Source organism: Varroa destructor, unplaced genomic scaffold (genome assembly GCF_002443255.2).
Source record: "Varroa destructor unplaced genomic scaffold, Vdes_3.0 BEIS01000001.1, whole genome shotgun sequence".
NCBI classification, from domain to species: domain Eukaryota; kingdom Metazoa; phylum Arthropoda; class Arachnida; order Mesostigmata; family Varroidae; genus Varroa; species Varroa destructor.
Genome location: NW_019211454.1, coordinates 11,369,676 through 11,382,100, shown reverse-complemented (window position 1 = coordinate 11,382,100; position 12,425 = coordinate 11,369,676). Strand labels below are relative to the sequence as shown.

The window sequence follows — 12,425 nt, the reverse complement described above, 5'->3', positions numbered from 1 at the left end:
CTTACTGCTGTGTCTGAGATTGGATCTAAACTTCTGGATGTTGCTTATTCGAAAGATGTTCGTCCAGTTATGAAAAATTTGATAACTATGATATTCGACAGGGATGTGGTGGGCGTGTTTGCTTCTACCGCAGTTGGACATTGCCAAACGTATTCGCGCGGTAATTCGAGTTATACATCTGGGAAAGTCAGATCAAATTTGATACGGTAAACTGCGGATAGCCCCTTTCTGTTGACTCTGACCTTAGCGGATTTACGGTCTGTCCACCCAGTTTAGTCAACAGTACTTCGCTCTTGCCAAGTGTTCGATATACTCGCGGTGGTAAATAGCATCGTACATGCGTGGTACTCTTAGTGGTTCTCAGGGATCAGTTGAATCATAGACGTATTTGGATGAGCTGAATATTGAACAGTGTTTGTTAGATTGAAACTTGGCGTGTTCCGCGATCAAAATGAAAATTCAGATATGCGCTGGAAAACAGAGTCCGCCGTTGGCAGCACTGCTAACAGCTGAGTTTGTGAAGTCGGATATTCAAGTCGATGTTGAATGGCAGAATGGAGCCGGTTAGTAAACGCATTTATCTTCAATAATTTTCTAATAAATTGCAAGTTACTTTCAGAAAACAAAAGCATCCAAATGTGCAAATTGCTTAATGAGTTACGCACCAAGTTTTCGAGATATTCTCAGCTTGACTTATTCAAACGTAATTGTGCAAGAATCCCACTTGCTGCCGTCTCATGATGTTAGGTGAATTAAGAGACTCATTTTAACTGATAAGGATAATTTTCCGTTTAATATTAACGGATTTCAAGGAGCTAAACTATTATGTTATTGTCTTTGAATGTGGCATGAAGGTGTTTGTTTCTATTGCATGTATAAGCATTGCGTCAGAGCTCTTTTCATTCGGCTTGCTTAGAATCTTTTATAAGGTAGTGTAAGCGTAACGTTTAAAGGACGTACGTTAGTCGGAGACGTCATGTGACATTATAATTGCCACGTATGGAAGAAGCGTATTATATCTTATTAGAGCTAGAGTAATTTATCAATAAATTGAAATCAGTTTATAAAATCAATTCATAATTATAATAGAACTTGAAATTGCACTTTCATAAGACGAACTGTGAACCCCATTGCTAAAAGCTTTGTGATTTGCTTGTCCTAGTTGTGGACTTTGTAGGGCCTTCTAACTGTATGGCCGTTGTTTAGATGCCAGATAACGGGGATCTAAACAGAGGATAAAATCTCAGAGATTCTGTCAAATCATTTGAATTTTTAATTACAGCTTACGGTTTCGTTACGCAGTGGCGGGAAGGGGTATAGTTGTTAAGGGTAGGTGACCCTAGATGGAGAAAAGTATTCCTAGTCTATTTCACGAAACCATGTGACGTAAACCGTAGAACTGATGATTCTGGGGCATACAAAGATTACAGTTTTATTATCTCTAGATAATCTTGTAGAACTATTAGAAAACGTGAGTGTTTTTCTTTATTTAGAGTCCTTCGCGCGTTTGTCACCTGACGCCGCAGTGTCTGGAGAAAGCTCGATATGTCGACTTTTGGCTCGGCTGGCACCCCAGCGAATGCTATTTGGTTGCCAACCTCTCGAACAAGCACAGATCGATCACTGGCTTACAGCGACGAACATAGTACGTACCTGCATGTAACTCTAGCAAAACGTAAAATATGTCTGAGCGTTTCTTTCTAGTATGCAAATTTTGTTCATCCGACTCTATCTTGCTACTAAAGGAAACTTAAAACAAGTGTAAAAAAATTCGACGGTGAGTTTAGGTATTGCAGTAAGATTGTCAGTGCTCTGAGGGGTGCACGTATATTTGATTAAGTGAGCTATCTACTATTAAAGCAAATCCATTGAGTGTTTTATAAATTGTCATTTTTCTATATGAAATGCAGGATATTAGTAAGCTGGACGAATTGTTGGCACGAAGCACCTATCTTTTGCCGGCTTCGCATCCAACAATTGCCGATTTCTGCGTTCTTGCACAGCTGATACGGCGTCCCGTTGAAGCGGGAACCAACATTCAACGCTGGTAAGTATACTTCTATTGACACGTGCGAGGGAAGCAAGGCTTATATTAAACTACGTATTCTAGCTTTGTAGTGACGCAATTATTAGCTGAACTGAATTGCTAGGACATTTTCGTACCAAAGAAAACAACAGAAATCAATACATCTCACCACGTTTCGCTGGATTTGGATTTCGCTGTACTGATTGTATGTTTTATGATGTGTTTATGTATTTTGATTTTTATTGATTTTTTTTTATGAATGTTTATGTATTTTAGAAATACACAATGTATGTTTTAGTGTTTACTAAATTTTCCATGATTTGTCGTAGGTGGGACCATCTCTTCACGATGAAGAAAATTTCTGACTGCGTTGCGTCAGTCGAAAAGATAGCTCCTATCAAAGAGAAATCACCAGACAAGGAGAAGGTAAGGGTACGTTTTTGTTCTTCCAATCATTGGTCTTCCAAACAAATTGGGTAAAATTTGCTCGATCTAGGCATGTATATACAAATTTTCACCTACCTAATATTATTAAAGTTTTAAGTTATATGTTATGATCTATTACCTTTGGAAATCAGAATTGAAAGAACATTAAAAAAAAACTTTCCTTGTTTATACGTATTGTGTAGTACGTGACTTAAAAATATACTTGTACCCATTCAGTCTTGTCGTATGTTTGTATTATTTGTGTTATTGCAACCATTAATGTTATAAATAATTTTCTTCAGAATACTGCTAAACTGGATCGCGGCAAGTTTGTCGATTTACCTGGTGCCGAGATGGGAAAAGTTGTGGTACGATTTCCCCCAGAAGCATCAGGCTATCTACACATAGGTCATGCCAAGGCCGCTCTACTTAATCAACATTACCAGCTGGCCTTTAATGGCAAACTTGTGCTACGATTTGATGATACGAACCCTGACAAGGAGAAGGAAGACTTCGAACATGTGATCCTTGAGGACGTGGCAATGCTTGGTATCAAGCCCGACATATACACATTCACCTCAGACAGTTTTCCGCTTATTCAAGATATGTGCGAAAGGTTGTTGCGTCAGGGAGACGCTTACGTTGACGACACCGATGCTGAGACGATGAAGAAGGAGCGCGAAGCCCGACAGGAGTCGAAGCATCGGAATAATTCCGTTAAGAAAAACCTTCAGATGTGGGAAGAAATGGTGAAAGGAACGGATTATGGTCTCATGTGTTGCGTAAGGGCTAAAATCGACATGAACTCGAACAACGGGTGTATGCGTGATCCAACCATCTACCGCTGTAAAATTGCCGCTCATCCTCGGCAGGGTAACAGGTACAAAGTATACCCGACCTACGATTTCGCTTGTCCCATTGTTGATTCGATCGAGGGAATCACCCACGCTTTAAGGACGACCGAGTATCACGATCGTGACGAGCAGTTTTATTGGGTCAGTAAGGTTTCGTATTCCACTAAAAGATCTATTTCCTTACCCAATTTAAGTCAGAATGCTTCATAATTATGTCCTTCGAAAGAGCACATGTTGTCTTCAAAAAAGTTAGGTTTTGCATCCAGTGCTGTGTGAACTCAGGTTTTCGTTTTTGCTGCAGGTTATTAACAAATTGGGTCTGCGAAAACCTTTCATCTACGAATATGCAAGGTTGAATCTGATGAATACAGTCCTTTCAAAGAGAAAGCTAACGTTTTTCGTCGACCAAGGTGTGGTTACGGGATGGGACGATCCTCGAATGCCAACCGTGCGTGGCATATTGCGACGAGGTTTGACTGTCGAGGGACTTAAGGAGTTCATTTTGGCACAAGGATCTTCGAAATCAGTTGTGATTATGGAATGGGACAAACTATGGGCCTTCAACAAAAAGCGTATAGAAGCTTCTTCGAAGAGGTTTTACGCTGTTGAAGCCGATGGAATGGTTGAAGTTCATATCGACGGTCTTGACAAAAGCGACATCGAAATTGCGTGGCACCCGAAGGATCCAGATATGGGAACCAAAAAGCTCGTTGTGGATAGGGTTCTTCTTGTGGATAAGGCTGACGCTGAACAGATGAAAGCCGAAGATACGGTTACGTTTATGAGCATTGGAAACGTCAAAATCACTGAGGCGCTAAGGAACGGTCAAGTATGTGCTATATAGGAAATAATGTAAAATGAGGTTACTTAATGTAAAGTTATATGAGGTGTATTAAAAGAACTCCGATATAAGGTTAGACATGTATGAATATAGTAATCGCAAATGAATACGGGTGTCGTTGACAATTTCAGATAAAGGCAAAGGCTGATCTGGAAAACAAAGACTTTAAGAAGACACTTAAGGTCAGCTGGATTGCAAAGGCAGCCGCGAATGTCCGTCTAGCGGTTTATTATATGGACAACATCATCTCAAAGCCGGTACTTTCTCCAGATGACGATTTCAAAAAATATATTCGTAAGGTGTCGATGGTCGACGTGTCGATGTTAGGTGAAAGTAATATGTCTTCTATTAAGAAGGGAGACATCATTCAGATCCAACGCAAGGGGTTCTTTATTTGCGACTCAATAGGCGACTCGAACGCAGAGGCTAACACTGATCCTCAACCTCCCATGACTCTCATCTATGTCCCCGACGGAGGCAAAAATCTGGCAGCTTTGCCTTCGAAAGCTCGAGATTTGTACGAGGGAAAACTCGAGAAATCAGAACATTTGTCCCACTTAGCTGGCCAAGCCAAGCCGGCTGTGATTTCCGCGAATGTTACAGACGAAAATGGTACGTTCCTATGGGACGCAGTTGCTGCTCAAGGGGATAAGGTCCGACAGATGAAAGCTGAGAAAGCAGATAAGCTCGCTGTAACGTCTGAGGTGAAAGTATTGCTAGCACTCAAAGAAAAATATAAGGCTGCCACAGGAGTAAATTGGGACCCGAAAAACAAACCGGAGACAGCAGCTAGCACCGGCCCCTTGCCGGCATCAGTGGCTACCTTCGAAGAAACAAACGATACCTTGAAACTTTGGGAATCCGTAGAAGTTCTAGAAGGCAAGGTATGTTGCAAATGTATAGCTTGTATCTTGATTGTAAATCGTACGCGGTTATGCAATAATCATAAAATGATCACACTAAAATTCAAGTGCACCGCCCAGCGTGTTTCTTTAACGTGCCGAGATAATTAGGTTAAGTTCCGAAGTTAACGGTGCATCCAATGTTTAGAACGTACCCATCTAAGCCATCTGTACAGCCATATTTTTTCCCGTCTAATACATGTGTTTCGCCATTTTTTTTATTGTATATCTATTTAACTTTAGGTTCGCGACATGAAGTTATTTAAGGATGCTTCAAATGATGCGATTAAGGCTGAAATAGATGTCCTACTTAAATTAAAGAAGGATTTCAAAGCGATAACTGGAGTTGAATGGAGTCGTGATCAGAGGCCTCAGTCAGCCCCATCACCACCGGCCAATACGTCGGAAACTGGTGTTAGCAACAACGGAGTTGATATTGGCAAACAGATTAAAGATCAGGGTGGGTGTCTGACCACAAGATGTTGACCAAGATTCATAGTTTGCGTGCAGTTTTTTACTCAAGTACCATACATACTTCTGATTCGTTTCCATACGTATATAATAAAGAAAGGTAATCCGAATAGCGCACACGTTTTTTGTAGCTTCAAATGAGAAGCAAGCAAAAACGTTTCTATAAACTAAGTATTTCTCATAATGCGTTGCACAATGCGGAATTATTGTAATAATGTTAAAGACGTTCATATTTTTTTGTATAACTTATGAGCTGACCAAACCGGCATTGTATGACATGTTTCTTAGAATCGTTGGCTCTGCCTAGTAGCCTCGTTAGTGTGTAGCGAAGTACAAGAGAGAAAGAGACAAAGTATAGATATAAAACAGACATTAGTGTAAAGTTTTCGAAGAAATAGGCTTACAAATAGAAAGAAAGCAGGATTATATTTGCCATCAGCTTCAACAGTAACGCTAGTCTTTTTTCGCTGGAAATTTATTTATATAATTGTAAATCCCTTTCTATTGGGAAAAACAATTTTTTTCTACGAAAGGTATAGCCATATAGTAGCTACCAGTTCAAAAAATAAGTCCTTCAATAGCCGGTTATTAAAATCTTTTAATCGTTCACTATTTTTAATTGTTCTATCGTTTTTTTTCTCAGATACACAACGATTATAGCCACTCATGCGGACGTTGAACATAGTTTTAACATAAATGCAGATACTAAAAAACTTTAACATTCGATACTATTTATCGCTGAGGGGGGGGTCATGGAGTCTAGCTGGCAGGTGGCGCTACGTATCGTTCTATTACGGACTCCTTTCCTTTTAGCCCTTTCTCTCTACTTGTTGTGCCGTTTTCTGCTCATGTTTGAGCTAACGCGTGGCAGAAGATGCAGTACAGGCTGCAAGTTTACGCTGAGCTTCTGTGTCCGATCTAGCTTGCTAATACTGTGCTTAGGGCGTTAGTGGTAGTAGTTCGGCAAGTTGTTGGTATTTTTTATCCGTTGGTTGGGGTAGGCAAATGTCTTTATGCCACCACCTTTTTATGCAAGTAAATATTATATATGGAGATTCGTTAAGGTTGTGTTAATGGCTATAGAAAACGGAAAAAACGTCCGTAAGAGATGTAGCCTAAATGAAGGTGTGCCCTTACCATGCCAGTTTCCGTATCAGGGTGGGCTCAGTGTGATGAGTTTCCAAGGCCGTTGTTATGGTTCTCTGGGTGATGCTATTGCGGTTCAACAGCTGTAGACGAATGTGTCCTGTACATTTCAAGCAGCTTTTTTTCTCGGACGGAATAGGCAACGATCAGCATAGAAAATTGACGGATAGATTCTATTCAGTCAATCAGTGCTATATAGAAGCAAATTGTAACTAAAGCCTTTTTACGAGACTTACCAAACTCAGTGTTTTGTTCACTTTTCTTGATGAGAAGTGCTTTTGTTCAATACCCAATTTCAGCGAATTATCTTGTTTTCATTTTACGATACGTTGAACTCATTTTTGTTATGTAATTAAATAATTTTCTAAGTGCTATACATTAGAGCTAGTCGCTTCGGTAACTGCCATTCTTCCATCTTGAGGTGCTTTAACGTATTACGTCGTGTTAATAGTATTTGCGTAATATATTAGTAACTAAGCTGCGAGTAACGTTTGAGTAATTAGGTTTTTACTGATCTTGACAACGATTTAATAGGTCTACCTCGTAGAGCAGTTATTATCGGGGCCGAAGATTTTGATGCAATGGCGCTACTATGTTACTCCTGGAAGCTAATTAAACATTTATTAATCAGTGTCTTTGTTTATGTGAAGTCTTCGACCTCCTGTAAAAACTGGATAGTTGTTTCAAAAGAGGCTTAGTTGCTTTAATAACTACTCAACTGGCGAAGGCTTAACCTTTCCAACATCTTACTTGGAACTGATGCTGCTGGCATATCAGCGTGCGCATGGAGATTAGTGCAATAGTCATAGCTCGATTTAACCTAGTAATCTCTTCAAAACGGAGCTTACCTTTTTTCGGTAATAAACATAAGTCTAGAATTAGTCTTAAAGGTCTTCTTTTACACAATTTTTGGTTCTCCAAAGTCGTACCTTGTATTAACGAGAAATGTTGCTTGAGATCTGAATATGTTAGGGATTTAGAAACGTTAAATTACTAATAGAAGTCAGAAAAGTGCGCTAAGTTATTCCGGAAAATCAGCATATTGTATAAGTACTGTATTTTCAAACACGAGATCTAGGAAAACACGAAATAAGCAGAAGGTAATTGTCCCGTGTTAAAGCCTCAATATCAATATTCCTTCAAACGTGTTTTAAAAGATTACCTGTCTGATTAATACATATAACACTGATTTTTTTAAGGGGACAAGATTCGTCAGTTGAAAGCAGCGAAAGCTGCAAAAGAAATTATTACATCAGAGGTGAATCTATTGCTGGACCTGAAGGAAAAATTTAAGAAGGCAACAGGTGCTGAGTGGAGTCCCAACGTTGTGGTTACGATGGCTCTTGCTTCGACAGAACAACCATCGAAGGCTGATAATCTTTCAAGTAAAATTGTTACTCAAGGAGACAAGGTATTGAGTCGCGTATTTTGTAGTATGTATGAGATTTATTTTGCTGTACGTGATATAACCCAGCTTTTAAATTTAGTCAAGAGTAATATTAGAAATCCATTGTGTCCTCGCATTCCGTTGTTGCACAGGCGCATCTTTGAAATGTAGACTCCAGTATGTTACAGTCCTTACAAGAGACTGTCGTGGCATGAACAACTAAAAGTGGATAGCTTAATGATACGTGGATGTTTACAACATTTATCATAATTATCCTTTCCAGTGCACTGTTTTATGGAGGCTAGCGCCTAGGTAATAGCGCCAAAAACGCTATTACCACACTAGAGTGATCCGTTGCTTGTAGTAATTTTTAGAAACAATACAAACGAGTTGCCCGTGTTATTTTCTGTCATATCCATTATATGGTTAACACATTGAAGATGCGTAATCGTAATTGTAACTGTTACTGACAACAATTTCAGGTTCGTCAGCTTAAAGCAGCTAAAGCGGCAAAAGACGTTGTGCAGGCAGAGGTGGAGATTCTGCTTTCATTGAAGGCAGCATACAAGGATTTAACAGGCGCCGAGTGGAAGTCTCCCAGCGTAAACAGTCAAATTTCAACCCCAGCTGCTACTCAAACGCCAAGTGCCACCGCAGGTAACATTAGTAAAGGCGATTCAATTGAGAATAAAATCAAATTGCAGGCAGCGGGCGAAGCGATCGGCTCCCCTAAAATCACCAAAGCCTCAATGCAGAACCTGCAGCCAGAGGTCGGTCAGCTTTTGGAACTCAAAGAAAAGTCTAAGGAGAAGACGGGTGGAGACTACGTTGCGGTGGGTAAAGCTGCTCAGGGATCATCAGGTAAGCCCTCTGGCAGCAAACCAGAGAAGCAGCAGGCCCTACAAACCCAAGCTAATGAAATGGAAGATGGATCCAAAAAAAGAACACGGTTGGGACTTGAAGCGAGGAAGGAAGAAAACCTTTCTGATTGGTATTCTCAGGTAAGTTAGTTACCTTGGTAAACACATCCAGTCAATATGTTTACCAAAGCAAGTTATATATTCTATAAAACGAGACAAGCATCTTGAGAGATGTTCTGTGTACATATAGTGTACAGATGTAAAAGGACGATTTTTAAACTGCCGAGTACTGTGCCAATAGATGTGTGTATAATGTATGAGAAACCGCACAAACTTATAACTACGAAGTTGCATTATGTGTATCTGTTCGTAGATTATCACCAAATCCGAAATGATTGAGTACTATGACGTCTCAGGGTGCTATGTTCTCCGCCCAATGGCCTATGGAATCTGGCAACGCATACAGGAGTTCTTCGACGCTAAAATTAAAGAAATTGGTGTAGAAAACTGTTACTTTCCTATGTTTGTATCTAGTAAGGCGCTGGAAAGAGAAAAGTCTCATATTGCCGACTTTTCTCCGGAGGTAGCTTGGGTGACGAAATCTGGATCTTCGGATCTAATCGAACCGATTGCCATTCGGCCAACATCGGAAACTGTAATGTATCCATCCTATGCCAAATGGATTAAGTCCCATCGCGATCTGCCACTGAAGTTAAACCAATGGTGCAACGTGGTTCGGTGGGAGTTCAAGAACCCCCAACCGTTCTTGCGAACCAGAGAGTTCCTCTGGCAGGAGGGTCACACTGCATTCTCAAACTCCACTGACGCAATGGAAGAGGTACATCAGATTTTAGGTTTTTACACCGAGGTATACGAAAAGCTGTTAGCCATCCCTGTGATTCGTGGCAAGAAAACAGAAAAGGAGAAGTTCGCTGGTGGATTCCTTACCACTACCGTTGAAGCGTTTGTTCCTGCCAGTGGTCGCGGTATTCAAGGTGCTACATCCCATCATCTGGGCCAGAACTTCTCGAAAATCTTCGATATTGTCTATGAGGACCCAGACACGCGTGAGAAACGATACGTATACCAAAATTCTTGGGGCATTACGACACGAACCATTGGCGTAATGGTCATGGTGCACGGTGACAATAAAGGTTTGGTTGTCCCGCCTCGAGTATCGCAGTATCAGGCGGTGGTGATACCTTGTGGTATCACAGCAAGTCTTTCAGAGGCCGACGCAAAGAAGATTACTGACCGGTGCCAAGAGTTGACTGATGAACTCCAAAAGAGAGGAGTCCGAGTTCATTTGGACAGCCGAGAAAATTATTCGCCTGGTTGGAAATTCAACCACTGGGAGCTTAAGGGGGTGCCAATTCGTATTGAAATTGGCCCCAAGGATGTGGCTAACGCCCAGTTTGTCGCCGTACGTCGCGATAAGTCAACGAAATGTACGCTGAAGACAGCCGATGAAATTATTCAGCTACTGGACACAATTCAATCTGACATGTTTACTAACGCGAAAAAAGAAATGGATGGGCGTATTAAACAAGTATATAACATGGATGACTTCGTTAAGTTTCTCGAAGCAAAATGTCTGCTATGTACTCCGTTCTGTGAAACAGAAGCCTGCGAGGATGAGATAAAAAAGATGTCGACGCGCGAAGAAGTCGAACCGGGAACTCCTGCTATGGGCGCCAAATCCTTATGCATCCCTTTTGAACAGCCGATGGAAATCACCGATAGAGATAAGTGTGTAAGGTCAGATTGTCCAAACAAACCAAAATCCTACACTATTTTTGGTAGAAGCTATTAATGGTTCAACCCTGTGTGTTCTATGTAAACATTTTGTCAAGAAAAGGAAGGGATATTATAGCTATGGAAGAACTGCATATGCCAGATTTTGTAGCTATGATAAAACAATAATTAAAAATGTATGTCCTTTGGTAGCCTTGTGTTTTTCTTTAATTATTATTAGTAACAGCATTTAATAAAAAATATGAATACAATAATAGTAAAAAAAATATAGGAACTTTGTTGATCGCGGTCATCGTAAAAGGCTCTCCGTTATCATTAAAAGATATCCATCGACGAATAATTATTTGGCAAGAATTGTTCTGCAAAAACTATTCAAGGATAATCATCTCCTGAGTTTTAAAACGGTCTCACGTAGTACTTCTTGGTGAAAGGCGATATACAACTCAAAATGAATACCCTAAGCGAATTCGTAAATTCCACAAATAATGTTTTTTAGTCTATGCAGAAACTCTTTTGTTAAATGTCAACGAAAGAAGCTAGTAAATTCAGCAAGATGCCTAAAACGCTATATAAATGAAAACGCTGAATTGAAACTTATTATTAATATAATTGAAGCTAAGTAAAACGAGAAGTTGCAAATTTCTACGTAATAGGGTTGAACCTAATTCGATAGTGCAAAGCACTTGATCGGGATAATGTCCCAATAAAAGCATGCTGCTATGTCTCAGATATGTATTTGCTTTTGTAAAGAACTCTATTCCTTACGAATGCTTAAATTAGCAATTACGAACAAATTGCGAGCGTGAACTATAAAACGGTACATCATCGTGTGTTTACACTGTGATTCTATAATACTAACTTCATGATAACTGCAATAAGCACTTGTTGTATATAATATATATATATGTGTGCACACAATAAAACGTTAACTACTCTTGTAGTATATATATATAGCATTGACAAATCTCACATTTCTAGAACGCGTTTTTCAACCACCAATGGGATGAACATATTTTCTCAGTGTACAATTGCGCAAAAAAGATTTTTACATCCTAAACATTGGCAAAAAGATGCATAATAGAGTGCTTATTTACGGAGTGCAATCACTATGCCAAAATACAAGAACAGGCATAGTGATACTTCACCAAAGAAACAGTCGAATTGGCGCGGTGATCGTAGCAGTTTTTACCGGTGGGATTGATCAGTCAGACGCAACAATGGCTCGAGGTACGAAGATCGAGAACAAAGCAGGTAGGGATATCTCATCTTATTATCAGCTGCGTTGTGAAAACTTCTGTCATTCGTGACGTCAGAGCTGCTAATACCATCGCTGTCATCCATTACTTAAGAATCGCCAGGCCTTATTAATACCAGATTTCGATAGCTACAATAATGTGTACGTAATGTGATAAATTTTGGTTTCGACACCAATTTCAACTCTTTATGACAATATATATTCAAACAATATAAAACACAATATGCAGTACTTTCCTTCGATTACGCACGGGCTGTTCACCACTTCGCACAAATTTGGGTCTCTACGCCAGACGGCGCCACAGCCCGCTTCCAGTAACCCCAGCGAACAGCCCTTTCTTTCCAACTGCCGTTTATCGGATTCAGTAGTTTTGTCACGTTATTCTGTTCTTTTAGTTAGGATTGTATATCGCGTACCAAAGTACGGCCGTATACACACTATACTGTGGGCTCATTGTTACGGTCCACTTGGGGATAATCAGTTTTTCTGATACTGAGTGCTG

General features: G+C 40.1%; 1 protein-coding gene across 2 annotated transcripts; it reads left to right on the top strand.

Moving 5' to 3' along the window:
• Nucleotides 1-94: 94 nt before the first annotated feature.
• On the top strand, nt 95-10,859 carry GluProRS (Glutamyl-prolyl-tRNA synthetase). 2 transcript variants are annotated; one of them, XM_022789312.2, is made up of 11 exons: nt 95-563; nt 1,494-1,645; nt 1,911-2,047; nt 2,356-2,452; nt 2,755-3,447; nt 3,608-4,135; nt 4,279-5,031; nt 5,293-5,509; nt 7,866-8,077; nt 8,536-9,054; nt 9,287-10,859. In XM_022789312.2, the coding sequence occupies exons 1-11, from the start codon at nt 452-454 to the stop codon at nt 10,724-10,726; spliced, it is 4,860 nt and encodes a 1,619-aa protein (XP_022645047.1). In that variant the 5' UTR covers nt 95-451; the 3' UTR covers nt 10,727-10,859. The 2 variants fall into 2 exon arrangements, with proteins under 2 accessions (XP_022645047.1, XP_022645046.1); XM_022789311.2 differs by having other exon boundaries at nt 2,356-2,458.
• The last annotated feature ends 1,566 nt before the right edge of the window (nt 10,860-12,425 follow it).

What these genes read in the sequence shown, in the direction of transcription:
- GluProRS (XM_022789311.2), top strand. Translation starts at nt 452, where the DNA reads ATGAAAATTCAGATATGCGCTGGAAAACAGAGTCCGCCGTTGGCAGCA. An exon ending in GGCTTACAGCGACGAACATA is followed by an intron (nt 1,646 to 1,910) that starts GTACGTACCTGC and finishes TATGAAATGCAG; the next exon opens with GATATTAGTAAGCTGGACGA. An exon ending in CAGACAAGGAGAAGGTAAGG is followed by an intron (nt 2,459 to 2,754) that starts GTACGTTTTTGT and finishes AATTTTCTTCAG; the next exon opens with AATACTGCTAAACTGGATCG.